At 37.8% G+C, this 25,086-nt stretch overlaps 2 protein-coding genes across 2 annotated transcripts; one reads left to right on the top strand and one right to left on the bottom strand.

The window, feature by feature from the left end:
• Positions 1-188: 188 nt before the first annotated feature.
• On the bottom strand, positions 189-5,646 carry pold4 (DNA polymerase delta 4, accessory subunit). The gene is made up of 5 exons (XM_020083898.2): positions 5,153-5,646; positions 4,402-4,517; positions 3,871-3,954; positions 1,695-1,806; positions 189-504 (listed from the first exon to the last, which is right to left on the bottom strand). Exons 2-5 carry the CDS (start codon positions 4,505-4,507, stop codon positions 480-482), a joined length of 327 nt encoding a protein of 108 aa, XP_019939457.2. The 5' UTR covers positions 4,508-4,517; positions 5,153-5,646; the 3' UTR covers positions 189-479.
• A 9,452-nt stretch (positions 5,647-15,098) lies between these two features.
• Positions 15,099-25,004, top strand: p2rx3b (purinergic receptor P2X, ligand-gated ion channel, 3b). The gene is made up of 12 exons (XM_069530295.1): positions 15,099-15,541; positions 15,793-15,928; positions 16,024-16,095; positions 16,808-16,877; positions 17,010-17,103; positions 18,180-18,257; positions 18,336-18,477; positions 20,101-20,237; positions 20,633-20,726; positions 21,156-21,221; positions 22,179-22,256; positions 23,113-25,004. Exons 1-12 carry the CDS (start codon positions 15,420-15,422, stop codon positions 23,236-23,238), a joined length of 1,215 nt encoding a protein of 404 aa, XP_069386396.1. The 5' UTR covers positions 15,099-15,419; the 3' UTR covers positions 23,239-25,004.
• The last annotated feature ends 82 nt before the right edge of the window (positions 25,005-25,086 follow it).

Here is a 25,086-nt window from a genome sequence, read left to right on the forward strand (position 1 = left end):
TCTCCCTCATGCATCTGGAGAAGTTGAGCGTAAAGACTGTGTGAGTGGGTCAGTTATAAAAAAAGAGTGAATAAAATGTATGTCAGTGTGCAGACCACGAGCCATCTATAATAAGGGAGCAAAAATACTTTCTCACTACTGTTCCCTGTCAGTAGTGAGCTAACATTACAAGACAGAACAAGACAGTGTTTTGGTAGATTTTTTATTAAAATGTTAACAAAACTTAGTGTTTAGAAGACAACATTTTTAACTGCAAAAAAGCACATCCAGATGTTCTCCATGCTGAAAGAAGGATCTTCTTCAGTTGCCATGGTTTCACTCTCATATTTCTTATCTGGAGTTTTAAAGAGCCTAAGGATACAGGGTCAGGGCTGTACGTAATGCAAAGCCCTCAGACACTATCATTCAAAATGCCTACATAGAAACAAACTTGATTTAACTTTCGTTGGAGTCGGTTTTCTCTCCTCTGGATGACTTCCTTACAAAGGATACTCACTCCATAGGCTGAAAGACAAGGTAAACAGAATATTGCTTGAAACATTATCATTATTTAACATTATCTCTGAAGAGCAAACCACAACTTCAACAATGGAAGCTCATTTCTAATGAGTCAGTGCTTCACTGATTATAAATAATATAACTGATGTCAATCCTTTCAAACAACATGATGTGTTTATGAAGTGGTCCTTGATATGCTGTGTTAATAACACGTATGGATTGCATTCACAATAAATCAGTATATTTTGGTACATTAAAGTCTGATCCTTAATACCTATGCACTTTTACACAAAGGTGCCCAGAACCAAATCAGCTGCTGTGTAATCTACCAACTAATTCCAAATACGTCTGTCTTTATGTCTGTAAGTGGAGTACATACTTCCTGAACCATTCACATAATTGGCATGTGTGTTGTAAATTGCCCAAGAAAGTGCAGTGTTGACTTCGGAACAATTTTGACATGTGATACGTTCAATATCAATAAAAAATCAGTCAACCAGGGCACTGTTGCAGTCAGATAAACTACAGCAGCGGTCAGCGATTGAGTCAAACTGGGGATCAAAATCACCTCCAGATAATTTGGACAATTATCAGTACTTCTGAGACACAGATATGCGTCAGGCTGATCTTTGTTATGGCAACATTTTTCTGCAAATCACTTCCTGTTGGGCAAGTTGTCTTCAAAGTAACCCATAACATTAATTTCATTGCTTTTATTTTACAAGTTGTGAACTTGGGTCTGAAGATTGTGTGGGTTGCTTAAGAAAACTCTGAAATAGTCATATAATGTATGAAAAGAAATAACAGCAGTTAAGTAAATTATTGAAACTCCACATGAACAGTAATATGGAAAATTCAGTAAAATTGTATCAAAACACTGACTGTAAAAGTTTTCTAACCTAAATCTGCACCATAGATTGTTTATAAAAAGCTCTGCACACAACATACAGCACACAACCAATACAAACTGACAGTTCATTGTAGAGCTGCTTGACGAGGACTTACAACTGATAAGGAATAATACTGAAGTAGCTTCAGAGCATTAACACAGGACAAGACAACGGGCAAGTTTAGAAGGGACACTGGACTAGTTTCTCAGAAAAGTGTCATTGTAGTTAACATGTATTTAAGGAATCAGATTATTGTCAGTTGTGCATGTGTGTGTGCGTGTGTCTGTATGTTTTTATGTGTGTTACCTCTGGTTATACTCGGGGTCAGTGTCTGTCTGCAGCAGCAGGTCTCTGATCTCCTCAGGTGGGTTCAGACCATGGCACTCTGCTCTCTCCCATCTCTGCAGCCTGCCGATACCTGGAGAGAGGAAGAGATGAAGAGATGTTACAATAAATGATTTAGTGTTTTGAGTGATTAAACCCTTTTTTTGCAGTGACTAAACTTTGTAAAAAGAGATGATATCAACAGAGAACACAAATACATGTTTGCACGAAGTTCTACACCACCGACAATTCTAGCGTCATCTCTGATTGGTGGAGCTTGCTGTTACCATGGTAATGTTTACCACAACTTTGAAAATCATGAAAGCTTAAATTGGCTCTGTTCGGCTACATCAGATCAATTAGCGTTACTAGACTAGGTTACTATAGGTTACTACACTATACACCACTGAAAGACTATATACAAACATACAAGGCACAAACTACAATATATAACAACACTCTTAAAATAATTGAACCTGTGACCTTTTCTGTTTCCCAATATTTATTTTGCTCTGAATCAAATGTTTTATGGTCAAGATTAATCTTGTAGCTGATCTTCCTTGTTCCAGGATTAAAACTCTTTATTTGCAGATTTTCTCTGAGGAGAGGAGAAAATGTATCACAGATGTACCCATCAAGCAAGAACATTTTACAGCCTGGAGCAGAGTAAGATGATAGGTGCATGATTGACATAATTAAAGCTGTATTAAGAAATATCTTTTGGTCACTTTATGGCAGCAAAACAAGCTGCACAACACAACTTCTGTCATATTAACATTGACGAGGTTGACAAGATGAACATTTTCCAGTTTACAGTTACATCCAACAGATACAGCAGCATTAGCATTCATGTGGAGTTGTTTTTCTGGCCACCTGGGGAATGTGGTTTCAGCACAATAATGTGACTGAATTGGGCAGGTAGCTAACAGTTGAGGCTGGAAACAAGCTACAGAACATCAGTAAGACTGAATCCTCCAGTAAAGTTATGAGCCAAACCATCAAAGCAAAAAGCTACAAGTTGCTCCACAGAGCTGAGGGGAACTGCAGACCTGATTAGAATTGTGGTTTCATTACAATGAGTGCCATATTTCATATAACACATAATCATTGAATCCAGTGTGAATAAAATCTGAAAATATTACATCTAAAATATCTCTCTACATACTGTTTGATACTGGAAATGTACATTTTACATATTCCATGTGCCTAGTTTACAGAGACATGCTTGAGAAAAAAGGTCAATCTGCATCAGTGCAACAGGAAACGTTGAGGGAGATCATGTAAACTCTATACAGAAACTGGACTTCAATCCCAGACAACTGTGCCAGTGTGCCTCCCATGCAGCCCTTGCAGTAAAACTCTACTGGTTATATCTGCTTGCCATTTCAATCATATTTCTTTTACATATCAAAAAGTAGAATGTCACTTGGCAGAGTACATACCTCCGGCTCAACAGTCCTCCTATGAAACCACATTTAGATTTTTATTTGGATCCGCACCAAATTTCCCACACTCATAATAATAAATTTCAGTCCCTTATGCATGACCAATTTAAACCGAAATTACTATATAAAAGAAAGTGAAAAATAACTCCTGGGATGGGCCCTCTGGTCCAGATCTGTACCAAAGTGTAATAGGGTTTTCCCTGGATCATGAGCCACGCCTCCACAAAATTTTATAGGAATCGATTCAGTAGTTTTTGCATTCATGAAAACATAACCTCCTTGGCAAAAGTAATGAAAAACTATTCCTATTTGGAATATCAGAATGAGAAATACTTTATTAATCCCCAGGGGGAAATCCAAACGTCACAGAGCTCCTGAGCAAGCCATGAAAAAGCAGGTAATCAAAATAAATCTAATTAAACAAGAAGACAAAAGTAAAAAGTAAAAGTATTAGTAGAAATAAATCTGCAATATAGATCGACATGATATGTAAGTTAGTTAAGTATACACATCACTGAAGCACGAACAAGACAGTTGCTGACACAGAGAAATGCTGAGATGATCTAGTGTCTACACCTGCACACTAATTCAAAACAGTGAAAAATATTTTTGTTAACACCCTATTTACATATCACAGTCTGCCAGCAATTCTCCAGTACAATGTGTGTGTGTGTGTGTGTGTGTGTGTGTGTGTGTGTGTGTGTGTGTGTTACCTGTGCAGGGCCCAAACCTCCAGTCCAGATCAAACTGTTTGAGCTTCTGCAGCTCCTTCTCTCTGACTGTTTCTGCTTCAGCTTCTGCTCCATCAAAAAGAATGAAATCATTATTAGATATGACTCAAGTAACATAAATCAAACACTGAGATCAACCTGAACAGAGTTAGATTTAAAAGTAAAATTATAACAATGAAATGCAATAACTCCACTCACAAAATAATGTACTGAAATAAGAAAACGCTGCCTTCACAGTCTATTTCATTTACTATGACATGTTTCATTTGTAGGATACATATTCATACAGGTAGGTATCACACAACTTTTTAACACACCCTTCCACTGACAAATTAAAATGTGATAAAAATAAAAAACTATATTTTAGCCTTTTACACAAGCTGTAGGTGCTGATTGAGTCGGACAGGTAACTGTGACATTGTGAACACTGGCCCCTGTTTCACTGAATAGAGATGATGAGCATACACAGAACACATGAGGATCACACGCGATGACACTTGGGCTGCTCCTCACCTTTCTGTGGTGGGGGAGGACTGGCTCTCTTCTCTCGTTTGCTCGCCCTCCTTGCTTTCTTCACCACCTTGAATGAGTCAGTTATCAGTCCACGCTTGGTTGTCATGCTGACTGATCTAGAAAACAAATATATATATATATATATGTGTGACCAACCACCACTGCAAAACCTCTCCAACATTCTTGAGTGTGTTTCTGCTCACTGCTGTTGGGTGCATGCAAACAGTCTGTGATCTGTTGCACAGATTGTAGATAGACATTTCAAGAGATCAGACAAGGAACAGACCCAGTGGGCTTTCTGCAGGTTGATTTGTTGTTTTCGGCTCAGGAGAAAGAGTGGGTCATCCACTAATCGAAAGGTTGGCGTTTGAATCCTAGCTCCTGCACTTCGCATGTGTGTCCCGGGGCAAGAGACAGAACCTCAAATTACATTACCTCGACGTGTCAGTGGTGATCACTCTTGCACCTCTATCCTTCGTATATACAGTATATATACAATCTCCGGTACAGAAGAGATATGATAGTATCTGCACACTATGGAACCTTTTTATTCAAAGCTCTATGCATGATCAACATTCACATCCACCTCATCCGTAGTGAAACAAGAGGGTGTGTCGATATCTATGAACCAGCTATTACAACATTACAACCACACATCCGTGTCGTTCCTCCACTCAGACGGTTTGTTTCTGGATCAGAGGCACACACCTCTGTGCACTCCCTCTCTAATCCCTCTGATACAACAACGTACCTGTTTATTCAAACCGCACAGTCTGTATCTTCTCTCTTCCCCCAGCGATCAAAACAACGACGACGATCCTTCGCCTCGCTGAAGTTAGCTTCCAATTCGAGAGTTAAAGGGAAAGTGAAGGGGAGCTGAGCTCGTGTGTTGGAAAAATGAATGAATTGGATGAAACGTTGTGAGACCGGATCACATCGGACCAGGTCCAGTTAAAAAAAAAAACCCCATCCCACAGATTCTCCTCAGACCTGGAGCACATTGTCCCAGAGAAGAAGAGTGAAGTGGTTTTAATCTGAACCTGGTCTGATGAGATTTCTCTACACGAGGTTTCACCACAAACATGTGAGCTTTTATTTTATTTAAAGCATTTCAGACAGTGAAGCTCAAACTCAAATGTCTCACACGTTCTCTCATCGGTAAAACGGAGTTCCTTTTTTCCTCTTAACTGTCGAATCGGAAGCGAACTTCAGTGTCGACGATCATCTTTCTTCTTCTGGTGGACTGGAGAGCAGTTTGCCGCTTTGCCGCCACCTGTCGTTTACTTTGCATATTACAGGTCATGGATGTACGACTTAACTCATATTACAGTAAACTCAACCTCTGTATTTTGACATGTGTGTATCATCCTCCTGGACGGCTGCACCACTGTGTGCCTCAGAAACAGCTGAGATAACCTCCATCCGGGTCATCTGTCCCACACTGTGTCTACAGCAAGGGTCACCAACCTTCTTGAAACTGAGAGCTACTTCATGGGTACTGAGTCAAACCAAGGGCTACCAGCTTGATCCACTCTTCTGAAATAATTTGCTCAGTTTGCCTTTAGTTATATATCATTATTAATGATAAATGATTCTCATCTAGGTGAAGACACTGATCACGTTAATGATTTCTCACAATAATTATCAATAATGACTTATCAAGGTGGGAAACAGATGATGTCAATATTCAACACTTTATTTCTATTAATCTCAGCAATTGTTTAAATTTTCAGACGATCAGAAGAAAAATGTCCCATTTTCACTAGCCACTGACAAACCGTTTTAACAAATCATAGTCAATAGTCAACTTCATTATGGGAATACAAATTTGGCAGTATAAAAAATAAATAATTTAATTTAATTAGAAAGTCATATCAAATTTTAGACGCAGCTCACTGGTGAGTTGTGTTATTTTTAGAACAGGCCTGCGGGCGACTCATGTGGTCCTTTGGGGCTACCTGGTGCCCGTGGGCACCATGTTGGTGACCCCTGGACTACAGAGACTCTTGCATCTTGACGGACCCCTCCCACAGGCTGTTAGTAGCAGAACCAGAATAACAATGCTCTGCGACAGCTTTTCCCTCCAGGCCTCCAGATTCCCATAATAATATAGATCATGTGTGCAAATAATTTTCAAATACAGATATTACATTTAGATTATGGTTTTAATATTACTTAACTATTATTCTATTATACCATTATAATATTTTTGATCTTGATATTGTACTATTGCTGCTATTATATATATTAATCTTTTTAGTATTTAGTATTAATTATACCAGCTGTATTTACATGCAGATGAGCAACGAACACCTCACCAGTAGTCCTACATGCGATTTTCGTATCTGGTTCTTAGGAAACAACAGCAATGTTAGTAAATCCCCATACTAGCCCTAGAGCTACCGAGACATCATGCCTTAATAGTGACGATAATATGGTGCAGTAGGAAATGGCTCATTTCATTTAGCTATTGATTGAGTTTCAAACAAGAGGAGAAAATCTTAATTAAGCTGAAGATAATGTCATTATTACTAAAAGTCACAGTATACATGTAGTTACCATGTTGTTATTGTTGACCCTCGAGTTATCACCATATAGAAAATATGTATTTCTTACAACTATGTGGGATTGCAATATGAAATATACAGTATAAAACCTCACCACTAGATGCCACCAAAATTCCACACAATTGTCCTTTGAACAAATCAACAGAATTTATTCAAAAAAAGATACAATGCTTCAATTCTAAAGAAGTCCATTGTCTAGCTACTACTGTATGTCTCTGTCTGTCTGTATGTGGAATGCATGTCCGGTGAACCTTTCTTCTTATCGGCTTCACACTTTGCATGTCTATTGATAATGGCCAAGGGAGGTGCAGTTCTGAGGTTGGGGCAATTTGGACACATTATACATCCAATATATATACATTATGAGAAAAACAAGACAACCAGTGATCAGTAGCTGTCAGTGAAGAAGTTATGAAATACACTGACTATAACATTTTCTCCATAGATAAACCGAGTAGGATGGACAGAAAGTTTTCTAAAAATCACTCATATCAACTCATATCATCACTCATATAGCTCATTAACACTGGCCAAGAGAACAACCAAATCCATACAGGCATGTTCAGATTGGACACTACACTAGTTCTATAAATTCAGTATGAGCATTCATTGTATAATAATAATAATAATAATAATAATAATAATAATAATATTGTAATTATATATCATTAGTTAAAGCCCTGCTTATCTTAATGTTACTGTTCAGAATGTCTAGTGTGAAAAGCTTTGTAATGAGAGAAAAGCTGTCAGAAAAATCCACTTAATTTCCATTTTTTTTGTCCTCAGCTGTCTCTCTGCGTCCTTCGCTTCTGTCTCAGTTAAATATTACTGTGAACAAAGTGAATTGGTCAATATCAGCATTCTTCAATATGAGCAATATAGAATTGCCATCATTATGCCCTATGTGTAAATTTCATGCTCCACAATGAAGTTAAAAAAAGGTCTTGTTATAGAGAGCTGATTTTAATTTACGCCATAATCCAAAGCCCTTCGTAGATTTGTCAGCTCAACATTAGAGATTTCAACTGGAAAAGTTGAAGTGTGCCAAACAATTCAATTAATTTCAATTTTATTTGTATAGCACCAAATCATAATATACAATATCTCAAGGCACTTTACATAGAAGGTCAAGACCTTAAAATCAAAATATAGAAAAACCCAACAGTTCCCACAATGAGCAGCACTTTGTGGAGGAAAAACTCTTCTCATTAACAGGAAGAAACCTCTAGAAGAACCAGACTCAATGTGGACGGTCATCTGCCTCGACCAGTTGGGGTGAGCAAAGAAAACGGGGGAAGGAGAGATGGGTGGAAAAGAGGGGAGAGAAGAGAGAGGGATAGTGGGGAGGGGGAAGTAGGGGAGAAAGACCGGGGAAACTTGAGCACCATCATTTATCAGATCTGACCAGTTAAAATGTAAACAACAGTGTAAATAAGTTATTAATTATTATTGATAACTGGCAAAATTCATTTAATAATTATTACTGAGATATTGTAATTTATAATAGTTATAATGGTAAAGTTGTTGTCCTGAGGTTCCGGGGTCAGAGATATCTGACATGAGAGAGAAAAAGAGAGAGAGAGAGACTATGGGAGTACAAAGTGAAATAGTCATTGACATGTATTAAAATAAATAAATGAATGAATGTGGGGGGGCAGAGAGACAGAGAGAAGTGGAGAGTTGCTCAGTGCATGATGGGAGTTCCCCCAGCAGTGTAGACCTATAGCAGCATGACTAAGTGATGGTTCAGGACTCACCTGATCCAGAACTAACTATAGGCTTTATCAAAGAGGAACGTTTTAAGTTTAACTTTAAATGCAGAGATGGTGTCTGTCTCCTGAACCCAGAGTGGGAGCTGGTTCCACAGGAGAGGAGCCTGGTAGCTGAATGCTCTACCTCCTGTTCTACTCTTACAGACTCTTGCAACCACAAGAGAACGAAGTGATCTATTTGGATAATATGGTGTTATCAGCTCTTTGATATATGAAGGGGCTTGATTGTTGAGGGCTTTACATGTGAAGAGCAGGATTTTGAATTCTATTCTGAATTTTACAGGGAGCCAATGTAGAGAAGCTACGACAGGAGTAATATGATCTCTCCTTCTACTTCCTGTCAGCACTCTGCTGCGGCATTTTGGAACAACTGGAATTCTTACCGATTTCCTGGGGCATCCTGATAATAAAGAATTACAGTAATCTAGTCTAGAGGTAACACATGTGTGGACTTGTTTTTCAGCATCCTTCTGAGACAGGATGTTTCTAATTTTGTTAATATTGTGCAGGTGGAAGAAAGCTGTCCTAGAGACTTGTTTTATGTGTTGGTCAAATGACATGTCCTGGTCAAACATAACTCCAAGGTTCCTCACAGTGGAGCTGGAGGCCTAACTGATCATCCAAGGTGACTATCTGTTCAGACAGTGATTCTCTGAGATGTTTAGGGACAATTTTTAATGACCTCAGTTTTGTCTGAATTGAAAGGTTCAGCTCCCAAAATAAATATAAAGTATGTAAATATAAAGGGCCATTCTAGAGTAAAGAAAACAACAATTCATACAATTTAAATGAAACACACGAGTGAAAACGTCACTAGGATTATTTTGTATTCAATTTCTGCCGATAGATCCCTTTCACCTAAATCTTACACACTGAACCTTTAAGAGATATCAAGGTTACAGACATACCTGTCTCCATTCATTAAAAGGGTTACTGACCTCCAATAATATCTGTACATGCATATAGTTTTTGTTTTATTTGAGCATCATTTTATGATGTGAAATCATCCGATTTTAACCAAGTTTCAGTGAGCAGGAGAATGTTGATAGTTTTGAAATAATAGTCATTGAAAATGAATGACTTTTTATTGAGTCACCTTACATTGAACAGAACAGTTTTAATGTGGGTGGGAACCAAGTGCAACATGGAGGTATTCCAAGAGGAATGTTCAACATTAATTCAATTATTTACTTTACACCAAGTGGATTTTCTGTGGATACTGTTTCCAGCCTGGTTAGATAATACATGGAAATGAGAGTTAGACAGTCTGTTTGTGATATGGACAGGAATATACTGTAGAGCTAGTGACAGTGGATGGTACTTGGCTGTTCTTGGTGGACAGAGAAGAGCAGGGGAGGGTGATGGGCAGATGTGGCCATGACGTGTCCACTGCTCACAGTGAACAGCCCTCTGCAGAGGCATTACAGAGGAAGAGGGAGGTAATGGTGTGTGTAGAGCAAGGTAAACAGTCATGTGGACATGAATGCAGAGCTTGCTGCACATTTGCTGCTAGCATGCAGCTACCCAGTTTATTTGGATGGATACCATCCGTCTTGAAGAAGGAGAGGCATCCCCCGGAATTTTTTTTTAATCTAAATTGTTCACATCCACGGCAAAGTGTAGGGATCAGTACACTGATATAAACAGACTTACCATAGCCAATTAAAAAAATATACAATTATTCTTTTAATGGAGATCGGCAGAGCCTGCAGAAATCATGGCAGCTTTGCCAGGATGTTGTGGACCTTGGTGCCGGGGAGGCAGTGTGTTGCTGCAGTAAAGAAACTGATGTTTCTGATATGCTCCTTGAGGCTCTATCCAGAGGAAGCTGCGGGCTCTGCAGTGATGGATGAACACGTCACCACTTTAACCCATCAGACAGACAAAAGGAAACATTTACTGTGCTTTGTTTTTGATTGGGATTCCTATTAGCTTCCACAAAGTGGTTGAAGGGTCAAGATAAAAGTTTAGTGACTGATCTTTGTGACTAATGCTGCAATCATGATGTTTGCAATAAAAAGGATGGAGATGAGATTGTCCAATCTGAGATTGGTGAGGAAAATGTCCAAATCAACACAAATCTTTTTGACATGATCTGCTGCCTTCTCACATGGTATTTTCTTCTCTATATCCCCTCATCCCTCCACCCTGACAGTGAATATTCATGATATTATTTCTATTTTAGGAGTTAGGCTCATAAAAGTGCTATAATCTAAGTTACCTTGTTAAATAGGGCTTTAATGTGTGTGGGTTACTCCTTATGGTTTCTATGAAATGTCTATACAGAACAACCTCTATTTTTCTTTCGATCAGATTTTTATTTTATCTGACGTTCTTTATAACATACATAACATATGCCAGTAAGAAAGAAAAAATGAGGACATTCTTGAAATGAGTAACCACAGTGCTCACAACCACAAAAACAAGACCAAAACAAAACAATAAAATAAATTAATAAAATAAAAAACATCCCACTTAAACCTGTCCCCCATCAGTCCAGGCCTCCTCATAAAGTATTAATACTAAATGACTTTTGAGCTTCACGGATATCAGACTTCACATTTCTATTTCTGTTACGACCCATGGGATTGTATAGTGTCTAGGGATGTTTGAAAGGGCCTAACACTGCGCAGAGCAGGGTGTGTGGTGTGTTCACAAAGTAAACCAAACCAAGGTTCTTGTAAAAGGAACAATAATTTATTATACAAAAATAAACGCCACAGGGAACAAAGGAACTATGAGCGGTGCCCAAGCAAAGAAATCATAAATCACAACGTGCAGTCCTAAGCTAGTGCAGCAACACTATGCTATCACAGAAACCGAATTCTAAGCTACTCTACACATCATAAATACGTGGTGTGGCACCTACTCCTTACCTAGTGATTTTAACAGGTGTAAGGCTACTGGGTGGAAATGTAAACCCATGGGTGTCTTACCTGTTCACCTTTCCCCTAACGAATAATACAGAAGCCAACTCTCTGACAGCACCTCTCCGGCTCTCTCTCTCAAAAGCAAAAGGCTCCCACATGAACACAGCACATATATATATAGGTGGCGGTGGCGCCCTCTGATTGGCAGACAGGACCAGTGGGTTGATTGGACACAGGTGGGCTTGAGTGACTGATCACCTGGGGAGAAAACAGAGGAACAGAACAGAACACACATACACCAAACTGACACAAGAGGGGGACATAACAATTTCTGACCCGCTTGCCCACACGGGCTGTCAATCGTTCCAAGTACACAATATCTAAATACCTTAGACCCCACACTCGATGGGAGAGGGGTGGCTTCCATCGCACTGTGAGCAGTTTTTTCACTGCAGTGAGCCCAGCTATTATTACTTGCTTTTTGACCAGTGTTAAGCCCAACTCAGACTAACCATTTAGTATAAATGTAACAGGAGAATGAAGGATGCCACACTCATGCCTCATCTGTGGAGGACATTACCAAAACATATTGAAATAACTCCCAGCAGCCTTCATAGGGCATAGAATGCAAATAGGGTCAGGAAGAATTTTCATTAATCATTGCTTCCTAAGTGTCATGTACACTCAGTGTGTAAAATTGTTGTGTATTTGCTGGTGATCAGGATTTGTGGAGGCTTGTATGATAGACCCGACTATATTTCAGTCGTAAGATGGATTCAGCTCCGGGATATCGGCCCTCCATAGAGCATCCAGGGAATGCAGTGAGACTTTAAGGCAGCTTGCAACTGCAAATAAAAGAAAAAAGAGGGATGTGGTAGATCAAATTGAGTGTATAAGTCCTGGAATGATTGCAAACCTTCTTCCCCAAAAATATCCCCCATTGTGCGAATTCCCTTCTCTCTCCAACGCGAAAACTGGATAGGATGGCCATTAATCAACTGCCTGGAATTATTTAATATAGAAGAGAATTGGTTCCATTCAAAGGGACAGTTACACAGTCTCTCAGCTGCCCTCCATACAATGAGCAACTGCAAGATAATCTGGTAATACTTCTGATGACACTGAGTGATAGGCACTTTGGAAAACACAAATTCTCTGAGGGAGTCAGGACGTTCCAGACTTTCTTCCAGAAGGCGCCTTGACATGATGCCTCTGGCTCGAACCAGTTTAAAAATGGTCTAAGCCCAATAATACAATTTTAAATTTGGAAGAGAGCAACTCTTCAGTGATGGTGCATCGACAAAAGACACAACAACACTGAGCATTTCCTAATCCACACTCAAACCACAACTCCATAAAATTTTATGAAGTTCATGGGTCCTGCAACGGCCTGCTACTAAGAGAAGGAAACTGAACATCTAGTATTCGTATTTACATCAACAACGACAATTTATTTCAGCACTCTATGATAGACAAATAAATACACTGGCGACATAACAGTGAACAGCTTTAAGCAGCTGTATCTCCATGGCCCTCTGGCTCTGCAAGTTGATGTTTCTCATGTTTCCTGACACAGCTGCATTGCACAGAAACAGAAAACAGGAACAACATTTTACATTTCATTTTGTGACATTTCAATGGTAAATTTTTGTTATGGTTATAAGTCTTTTTTATAAGTATAAAAATTGTTTGTCTTTTATTTGTCAGACAATTGCCACAAACACAGAATGTGTCATTATGTCAATGACATAAAGCAAGAGTTCCCCAGGCAGCTTGTAGTTGTGTGGTTTGTGCCCAAATGTGAAAAATCGAAACCAATTTAAGGTAAAAATAGTACAGTTCTGAGCCTCCCTCTCACACTTCTATTGCGTGCATGTGTATGTGTGTAAACCTGCTGTCCATCCATCCTTCTAGTCTTCTTTTTCTTCCCCGTATTTCCTCCTGCTTTGCTGTTTTTTCACGACCCCCATCTGACCCTCTTATCCTCTTCAAAGAAGGAAAGAAGGAGTGAGAAAGATTAAATAAATTATATTTTACCACTTCCTGCTTCTCATCCAATGGCAGTCCATTATCGACTCATCATAAGTGACTGCTGTATAATGGAGACATTGGGGTATAGATGGAAACTGCTGTGATTGGATTATGGGGAAATGTGATCTCCTGGACTGGATATGGTTTGCGGTGAGTATTTGAATGTAGAAAGTGGTACATTAGGTTGAGGTCTGCTTCACTCACTGTGGTCCACCTTTGACATAAAATATTCATTTTATAATAAATCAGCAAAACTGCATTTCTGGCTATGTAAATGTGGACATGAAGTCCTGGAATGATACTATAGGATATTTTAATGATTTCTTTTAAAAGCTTTTAAGGGCTTTTGATGTTTGTGATGTAACCAAATGTACAGCCAAGGAAACTGGAATCACTGTTAATTCTATCGTTATTATTATTATTATTATTTATACTATCTGTTGTTTTTATTGGGATGAACTGAATAAACACAGCTTTGTCTCAAAATAAAATGTCTCAATTTATTGTATCTAAAATAAATGATACCCAAGGTGGGTAAAGCCAGTTACTTATTTTCCTCAAGTCCATATGATTTGTTTCCAGCTGTCACTTCACTTGGAGAGATTGACAATTTGGAACTTCATCTCCCACTAAGTAGAACAACAAAACCAAAACCTAATACACGTTCACCAAAAGACACCAAAGAAGGCAAAGCTGTCACAGGTGAAAATGCCTTTCAGAATTCAAAAAGGGTCTCATTGTAACCTCTTGATCACAGATGTCTTTTTTTCTTATTCAAAGTTTAATAAACAAGGCTCTCTGCTTCTGCTCTTACGCAAGTCACTTTGCTAATTCAAGCCAAACATTCGCAGACACTGATATTAAACTGATTTATTTGACTGAGTGAAACATAAAGCAAGTGCATTTCTGATTTTTTTCTTCACATTCATTTTCATTACCTCCATTTTTATCGATTCATATTTGTTGCTTCCATCCTTCATACAATGTGGGGATATTTCCATCACAAGTATAGTGAATCCAGTGGTTCTTCACTTCCTCAGATGATGGGTGCAGCCAACAGCACATTCAAAATCTTTTGTGTTATAGGTTTCAGCGTTGGACAGCAAGAAACGTTCATTCATTTGTCAGTGTATAATTATTATTACTACTACATAAACAAACACACAAATAATTAAAATAAAACCAAATGTTAGAATCAGAGACAGAAACACCTATCAATACAACATATGTGACACCAGAATTGTAAATAAGTAGGTAAAACCTTTATTAAAACCCATCTTTTGACTGTAAATCTAGAATTTAGTGCATAAAAACACAGACCATGAACAAACATGAACATCCATGGTGCATGAGGGAGGGAGGGGAACATGAGAATCAGAGATCAGAGATATATAACACACAGAGAGAAAGTGAGAGAGCGAGAAAGAAAGAGAGCCAGACAGAGAGAGCGAGAGAACTAAATCGACTTAACTCAATATTGACTTCCATTAAGGCATTTCTCAACATTTCTGAACTGTCTTGACAAAGACTCCTGGACCATTCCATGAAGAAGAGGATTTACTCCTGGATATCTGGATACTGCTCTCACTGTTTCTTCAGCAAACAGTAACAACGCTGTCAGCCTTATTTTGGCGGATTTGTATAATTTACAGACACCTGCTGCCTTTTTTCATACTTTATATCAAAAATACACACAGAGCGGGATATAAGTGACATCACATACAGGAAATACACAAACACACACTTCTTGTTTCTACTGACATTCACACACTTTTAGGATGTGGTCCTGCATAACAGACTTCTTCACCTATGAAACCACCAAGTCAGTGGTGGTGAAGAGCTGGACCATCGGCATCATCAACCGTGTCGTCCAACTTCTCATCATCACATACTTCATCGGGTGAGTGTTTCTCTTCATTCAGCTCTATTTTTAGAATCTTACAGTGTTTACTTTGCTCTGGTTGAAATATCTGGTTGGCATCGTCTATTATATTACACAAAACTGTTACTATCAAATATGATCAATGTTTTATTATTATCTATACAGATAATCTTTTGAGGGTCACAGAGGAAAGAGCCACTCCCAAATATATATTATTTTAACATATGTGTGTGTGTGTGTGTCTCTCTGTGTGTGTGTGTGTGTTTCAGGTGGGTCTTTGTCAATGAGAAGGCCTACCAGGTGAGAGACACAGCTATTGAATCATCAGTGATGACCAAAGTCAAAGGTTTTGGAATCTACAATAACAAGGTCATGGATGTTGCAGACTACGTCACTCCTACACAGGTACACTGAAACATCACATGGATGGATGAATGGATGAATGGATGTAGTAGTGTACTTGCAATGAAGTGATGTGTTTTATATGTGTGTTTTTACAGGGAGCTTCAGTCTTCTGCATCATTACTAAACTGATTACTACGGAGAACCAGGTCCAGGGATACTGTCCTGAGGTCAGCTAGTGCCATATCATTACTGCAATACTATTACTTATGCTTTACCATTACAAATACTTCTATCAGCATTACAGGTGCTGTAAATAATAAGCTATAAGGTCAAACTCGTGCTGTCAGACGTTAACTATTACCTCTTGTTTTGATATAAAATACAAGATTCTCAATAATTAATACAGACTTTACAAAAGCTTTGGATAACAGAACACAACTTATAGTGCTGGAGTTAAATTAACACTGTGCCTGTACAGTACCAATACTTAAATACAGGTAGATGTGAAGTGGAGGAATAAAGACAATTACAGATGATCCCACAAATTACTTATACAGGAGGTATATATTCCATTATTACACGGTATGTAGATGTACATGACCTATAGAGCTATCATTGTTTCAGGGAAGATACGTTTAATGACTTTTGCATCACTTGTTAAATCTGATGTGATTTTATTTCCAAAATAACCTTTTACGAACAAAAAGGTAAATAGTATTGTTCCTTCTGACAGCTAAATGTGTATTGTTCTCTGAGTGAGATGTATAAATGTAAATGTGGAGGGAATTCCTATATGTGACTTACAGGATAACCACAGAATATGCGTGATGCAATGTAAATCATTAGAGTACTGTTTTCTTTCACATCATAAACAGTTACTTGTTCTGTCACTGATATACAAATAATCATTAAAGCAGCTTTGTGTGTGTGTGTGTCCAGAGTGAGAAGAAGTATAATTGTACCCAGGACAGCGACTGCTCGCGACATCTCAATAAACCAGGCAGTTATGGTGAGACCTTGATTCTGTTTTTTTTTTCATTTCCATTTCTGCGACACAATATTACAACACTTTTATCTGTTGAATGAACAAATGCATTGGCAGTGTTTATTTTTTTAAAAATATTTTCCTTTTCCTCCACAGGAATTCTTACAGGCAAATGTGTTTTTTTCAATGCCACTATAAAAATGTGTCAGATAAAAGGATGGTGTCCTGCTGAGATCGACACCGTCAAGACGTAAGACAAAACTAAGCATGAGACAGGGAGCTTTGCTAACACTGTTAACCTCTAATGAACAATACTGACTACACTGACCATTAAAGGTTCAGTGTGTAGAATTTAGTTACACCTAGAGGCGAAGTGTCATGTTGCAGCTGAATACTCCTCATCTCACCCTCCCCTTCCAAACATGACAGATAACCTGTGGTGAACTTCAGCTGTCATGAAAACTCAAAAGGTTTTAGTTTGTGCAGTTTGGACATCAGTAAAAAACATGGCGGCCTCAACAGAGAGGACCCTCCTCCATGTTAATATAAAGTATTTAAATATAAAAGGCTCATTCTATGGTAAAGAAAACTGCAATTCATACAATTAAGATGAAACACACCAGAGAAAACATCACTAGGATTATTTTATGTTCCCTTTCTGCCGATAGATTCCTTTCACCTAAATCCTACACACTGAACCTTTAAGAGTTCAAGGTTACAGATCAGAAGATCAGAATTCAGAATCAGAATTCTTTTATTTGCCAGGTATGTTTGCACATACAGGAAATTGCCTTGGTGTCATTGGTGCACTACTTATGTACATGAAACAACAATATAAGAAACAACAATATATAAGAAATTGAATAAAATTAAAATAAAATAAAATAAAATAAAATAAAATAAAATAAAATAAAATAAAATAAAATAAAATAAAATAAAGTATATACATATATACAGTAACAGAGTAACAGGGTTATGGGCACGTGCTGTGCGAAGGTGCAGAGATTGGTGATAGTGCCAGTAGTATATAAGTAATAAATTATAAATTATGTGCAGGGGGTGGGGTGTGGTGGGGTAGAGTCAGTGCGGTGCAGAGTCAGTGTGATGCAGGGGGCTTGTTTGTGAGCCCCACTGCCACGGGGAAAAAACTGTTCAGATGGCGAGATATATACCTATAATCATTAATTAAAAAGGTTACTGACCTCCAATAATATCTGTACATGCATATAGTTTTTGTTTTATTTGAGCATATTTTGAAATATCTACGATTTCTTCTTCAGGTACTCTGACTTATGTCTGTGTGTCTGTCTTCCTTTCTTTTTGCAGAACATCAATGATGGAAGTAGAGAATTTCACCATTTTCATTAAGAATAGCATCCGCTTCCCAACTTTCAACTATACAAAGTATGACAAATATGATTTCCGTTATGATGACACTTTGGTCAGACATGTTGACATGATAATATATCTTTGTCTGTGCAGAGGGAACTTCCTTCCTACTATAACAGGCGAATACATCAAAAAATGTAACTTTGACATGGTCAACAACACCTACTGCCCCATCTTCAAAGTGGGAGATGTGGTCCGCCACGCGCAGCAGAACTTCACCAAACTGGCAGAAAAGGTAGAGTCGAAAGTACATTGTCAAGTCAATATAATTGTATTCTGGTTGTTCAGTGCTGAACATTATATATAGAATTTGAACATTATCCCTTTAGGCTGTGTCAGTTATGTGGTTTATGTAACCAAAATTAAGAAAATCCTTAAAAATATGTAAGCTGTGTTGTTGTAGAATGTAGTACTTGTAGGGCTACCTCTCTTTGTCTTCTTACTTTTATTTTTTAATTTTGCGCTGGGCTTGTGCTGAAATTTGTCCAAAACAGGTAGTGGAAGTACGCAGGCTTTCCCATGTTTTTTTATTTTTTTATATTACTACGTTAGCTCTCTTTTCCTAGTGTTGCCTTGTGTAATTGGTATTTTCTTGAGGGCCCAACAGAATCTTTTTTTATTTTGGAAAGGTGTGCCATATGTTTAGGTACTGGTAGAAAACATTATCTTCCGAACTCATTTAAGTCTATAAATCCCATTGATATAGTTTTCTTGTGATAAGAGTAAGTGTGAATTCTCTGTGGGGATAACATGTATTTGACCTCGGACCATGTTTCATTGATCAAAACAATCCACTGATTTCAGAGCATGGGTATTTCATTAACTCAGCTCTGACAGAGGTCTATTAAGCCCACTCAGCTGTCAAGTCAACAGTCAAGGTGCATGGACCAATTCTTATACATCAGTTCTTGTGAAGGGAAATAATGAAAGCCAGGGTTATTTGGGCAGTAAATGTAAAATCAAAAGTCTCTTGTCAAGTTTAGTGGAAGCAGGTGGACCCAAAAATGCAGAACAAAAGGTGTAGTGAAACAAAAGTGTACTTACAGAAAGAACAAAATCCAAAAGTATAGAAACAGAAATGCACTGGTATCCCAAAAAATATCCCAAAACTCAAAAAAAGGCTAAATAGAAAAAGCACAATAGGAACTTAAAAGCTAGGAATGATGTAGGATGACTGGGTAACAGCTTGGGTAACAGGTTTGATTTTTTAAAAAGTGAACGAAATATCAGGTTTGAGAGAATCATTAACTATAGGTCTATATCCTTTAATGGTTCAGTTTAGTCCTTTCTGTCATTTCCTCCACAAGAAGGCTCTATGCACTCACCAGTAAACTCTTCTATTAACTAGCTTTAAAGAAAATATGCCTTGTTTAAAATGAAATGACTATGGTTGTCGTGGGATTTCTTGATCAAATGCAGAAGAGTAGCTGCCCTGTGACTAGTCATCTATCTCACATTTTCAACCAAATCTTATTAAGAGGCATATTCCCAATTCATGAAAAAGTGCAAAAAAGTGTTGATGTCTCTGACCTCAACAACTGCAGTTCATTTCCCAAACTTCTCTGTTTTCCAAAAATCCTTGAATCTTTGGTCAATCTAAAAATATGCCCCTTCATTGACTCACTGATTATGCTTCAGCCACAGCAGTCTGGTTTTCATCACAGCACGATAGCAGCTGCAGTTTTAGTCATTAATAACATTGTCACCTCTCTAGATAACAGACAAGCCTGTGCTGCCCCCTTCCTTGACCTGCCAAAATCATGCAATACTGTTGATCATAAAATCCTCCTCGACATATTAACATGGTTGAAAGTAAACACACTCATGCATGAACTCTCGTTTTTGAAACTTTTATCAGGGAGGCGTGATTGGAATAAAGATCGGATGGATATGTGATCTGGACAAATCAGACGACCAGTGTAACCCCTCATACTCCTTCACTCGACTGGATGCCATGTCACAGAAGAATGCTGTCTCACCAGGCTACAATTTCAGGTACAGCACTTATCCACATTGTCGGACTGACTAGTTTAAATCAGAGAACTTGACAATGGCTGAAGATTGCCACTAAATTCATCGGTGGTAAGATCCTGAGGTGATGATTTCTTGGTAAACCCATGACCTTTCCTTTAGAAATAAACTTCAGCTTTTACAAAAGAATATGGTCGATTCATTTATTATTTTTGTTTGACTATATATCTGGCTGTTTGTTATTGGCTTTAACCATTTTTCATTATTTGCTCTCTTGATGCTGTCAAATGTGATATATAAATGATCACTTAATATCCTTTTCTCTCTCATATCAAATATGTACACAACAGCACACTGATATGTAAATTTAAAATTCATTCAGATTAATTTAAATTGTTGGGATGTGTCTGTGTCTGCAGGTTTGCCAAGTATTACAAGATGGAGAACGGGACAGACTACCGCACTCTCGTGAAAGCCTATGCTATTAGGTTTGATGTCCTGGTCAATGGAAATGTGAGTATCTCTTGATGGCATTTGGTTGATCCCAATTAATGTCTTGCTGCATTACTAGTGGTCTCAAGCAGAATCATTTACTCTATGTGCAATCTGGTAGCAGTATAGCTGCTGCTCTGGGACAATTTCAGGTCAAATAGATATAGATTAATGCTATTTAATAATCAGAGTAAATTAACTTTTTCACATCGGGGGTGTTTTGTGTAGAATCTACATGTTCTTCCTGTTTTCACATCCTTTCATTGCTCACGTTTCCTTCAGTTCAATTATTGGACAAGCTTTGCTGACAGAAAACAAACTTACACTTCATTACTCAGAATTAAGGCTTTAGAGATATAGAAGATAGAAGACGTATAATTTAATACCCAGGGGAGATCATTTCATAATTTGTTAAATGTTAATGATACTACTGCTGTTCTTCCTTTGTAGGCAGGGAAGTTCAACATGATCCCCACACTCATCAACATGGTGGCAGCCTTCACATCAGTGGGCGTGGTGAGGTTTTACTTCTATAAGTAGAAGTTTATGATGTACCTGTAATGTTTCATTCAGCAGTTTAATGTCCTTTTTCACAACCGTTTGATGGAAGCAGAAATGAATTTTATGTGACGGTGACGAACCTTTTTTTCCTATCAAGGGCCATTTGATTTTTGCCTATTGCCTACAATATGTCTGGCTACTAAACTCTCTAATGCCATGGCTGGACCTGTTTCTTGTGTCTTGTGTCTTCACAATGGTCAGGTTGAAAATAGCCATTCACAGCAGAGGTTTGTTCCAAAAAGAATTGCAAACAGAGTGAGGTAGCTGTCCTGACCTCTGAGCTTGTCATTACTTTGCAGGTCAATGATACTGTGAGGCAAATCAACTGTTTCCACATTTTATATGTTCAGTTCTGCAAGTTCACCTTTTCATATCCTGAAACTTCTAATCATCGCCTGATATAGTTTTTCAAACTGAGCAGTATATTTAGATGTTATATACAGGATATTAATTCTTGCACAGTGGGAAATGCAATGTTTTACACAGTGCAAAGTTTTACTTTTTCTTGTTCCAGCAGCTCAGCAGCAGCAACAACTGCTTCTGAATTCTTCTTTCAGCTTCTTAGCTATTAGGTCAATTAGTTCAGCACTCAGACGGACATGTAAGCCTGCTATTGTATGTTATTTTCTGAAAGTGCAGAAAAAAGTATTGCTGTTATGTAAATTGTTCTGTTTTTCTGGGTAGTTCCTTTTTTTTTCATCTAGCCCTCAAGTTAATTCTTCAAATTGTCTCACAGGTCGAATGCAGCCTGGAGCTCTGAGGTTTCTCTCCCCTGCTCTTATGTCCTTATCTCTCTGTTTTAGATTGTATCTACGTTATATACAATAGGAAAATTCCCCTGTGAACTGTGTTGTGTGTGTTGCCCTTGTTTTGGTGAGCGCTGTCTTAGACATTATTGCACTTTTTCTGTAGGGAACGGTGCTGTGTGACATCATACTGCTGAACTTCCTGAAAGGAGCCGAGCAGTACAAAGCCAAGAAATTTGAAGAGGTAAATTCCTTGATCTTAAGATGGTTTATTTATGTGTTATATATTAAATCTGACCTCATCAATCACAGCGTTAAAGCTGCATGAATTGACTTTTTCTCACTTGCAGGGATCAGAACAAACACTAAACAGAACATGGATTATTACCATTTAAAGCTGATAGGGATTATTTTTAGACATGGGTCAACATTGTACAGTGCAACTCTGGGTCAGAAAACCAAAACTATGAGCTTAAAGAAGCTAAAAGGTCTTGCACAGCTAAGGAGGTTAGCAAAAATAGACACTATGCAGGTTATAAATCTTATAACCTTTATGCATATTAATGTATGAATAATACACCCTTCAACAGTTTATTAACAGAAAAGCAGTATGGATGCATCGTATGTAAAAACCCGGACAAATTATATATTTTGATTTTGTAAAAAATGAATAAATCAACTGATGCATGTCGGATTCAGTTTTGTATGGTACAGGAAGTGTACAGGGTAGATAGATAGATAGATAGATAGATAGATAGATAAATGTACTTTATTGATCCCAATTTTTGAAATTATTGTGTCACAGCAGCATGATAAGGGCATTGTATATAGAGCAAAGAACAAAAGACTGAATACAAAAACGACAAAAGAGCTGTTTGAAAATGCAATAGTTGTTTTACAGGTAAAGTTATGACTGTGACTAAAATACATAAATGTGAATATAAGATGTGCAGTAAAATATGAATATAATATGTGCAAAAAAAACAAATATGGATGCGGAGATGTGTCATCCATCTTTTAATGGTCTATCTCTCTTCTATCTCTCTCCCTCTCTCTCTCTCCATCCCTCTTCCTCCCTCTCTTTCCCTCATGTTCTGTAGGTGTCAGACAGCCCACTGGACTCCCAAAGTAGCGGGTTTTACCGCTCCCAGCTTTCACTCAGACATAATGAGACCATCATGAGGTCCAGTGACTCAGGGGAGTTTTCTATTGAACGTTACAGCTAACTGGACAGAGGAGCGGCATCTAATGGTCAGGGTGTAGTGAATTGAGGAAAACACATGTGGATTGGGTTTCCTAAAAAATGTCAACGTTCTACCTTTAATCAATTTTACTCATTCAGGGAAGTTTGTATATTATATTAAGTTGAATTCCTAAAAACATCAGAGGAACAGTTGCAATGTTGCCCATACATTTTATTTCACAAGTTTCAAAACATCCATTGAAACAAATATTCTAAATATTTGAATTAATCTTTGCATGATGACACATTTTCCAACCGACATTGGCTCAGTTTTTATCAAGCTGAGAAAAACATATGTGTTCAATAATAAATTAGACTTGAAAAACATTTCATTTCAAGTGTTTGCTTCCTTTGTAGGTTGTACTGAAACTGCTATAATGTAGACTTTATAACAGAGGACCTTAAATGTAGAAGACATGCACAGGATGTATTTGATTAGCCCTCTGTAGTAGCTCTTTGTGGGTTTCATTCTGAAGGAGGCCCTCTTTTGCTATGTGTAGTCTACATATGAATGTGATTATAGATCAGTAAATGGCAAAAACCATGTGAAATGATTGGAAAACCTTTTCAAATTGCTTAACCATACAAGCAACATGCAGCATTTAAAGTGATGTATGGGTCAATGTGCCAATACATATTTGTTCATGATCATCAGACCATTTAGGAATGGATTTAAAAATGAATGGCTCTGCATAGCAAATGTTTTAACTTATTGTGCCAAATAGACCTCAGCTCATGGTGATGTTATGGGGCTATGTATTTTTAATTTGATCTGGAAACCAAAGTCGTAATCTGCTCAGTCCTAACAGCATATGTGGAAATGTTGATAAAGCACAAACTGTAAATCCTGTGGAGGTAATCACACACAATAAATCAGAAGAACTTTGAAAAAATCAACAGTAGTTGGGCTGTGGACTGTGTTTGGCATTTGGAGTCCAGCAGAGGACTCATTAAGGGAAATCTTAACTTCAACTGTTCAACAGGTCATAATCAGTTTATTTATGCAAAAAGGATAGACATCACAGCCCTAATATTCCATCGGCTGTTTAACCAGTAAACCTTTTTTCTATAACCACGCTGACAGATATTTAAGGCCATATCGAGGAAAATAATTTTGCGAATTGTGAGAGTAAGGTCATAATACAATACGAATAAAGTTATAATTAAAAAGAATGTCATACTACAAATAAAATAAAATCGCAATTGAGAAGAAATGTGTGATATAAGAATGAGATGACATTTGTTATTTAATGATAAATAAGCATAGGAAAAAAGTAATACTATAGCCATAATAATCATAATTATAATGTTATTAGAAAAAAATCCCAGTAAATAACCAGACAGGACAACCTGTGCTCACCGGGATTCCATAACTACATTGCCTCCAGACTTACAGCTACAAAGATCAGACAATAGAAATAAAGTCACATTAGGGTAAAAATGAATTTGGCACACAAACCTTACCACAAGCTTCATGCAGTAGTATTCAGATATAGATTTTACATAGATACTACCCATCCAATCAATTCTTTCACAATTTTAAAGAAGATGTTTCCTCTTTGTTCACCATCTGCAGACATGAAGTTGAGACTTTTGGGCTGAAATGTCCTTGTTGGTTTGAGAGGCGCCAAGATTCTTGGTCCCATTACAGGATGTACGGTCTTATTTTAGGATGTAGAGCCTAAAAGCAATGACTTTGATAAATTGTATCCCCCACATCTTGTGTTGAACTCAAGATATTCTAAGAATCAGTCTGTGCAGTATTAAAAAATAAAAGCCCTATGAAGACATCCCTTGTCTGGAAAACTTTATTGACTACATTGCCAGATGA

This window comes from Paralichthys olivaceus, chromosome 8 (genome assembly GCF_024713975.1).
Source record: "Paralichthys olivaceus isolate ysfri-2021 chromosome 8, ASM2471397v2, whole genome shotgun sequence".
Taxonomy (NCBI): domain Eukaryota; kingdom Metazoa; phylum Chordata; class Actinopteri; order Pleuronectiformes; family Paralichthyidae; genus Paralichthys; species Paralichthys olivaceus.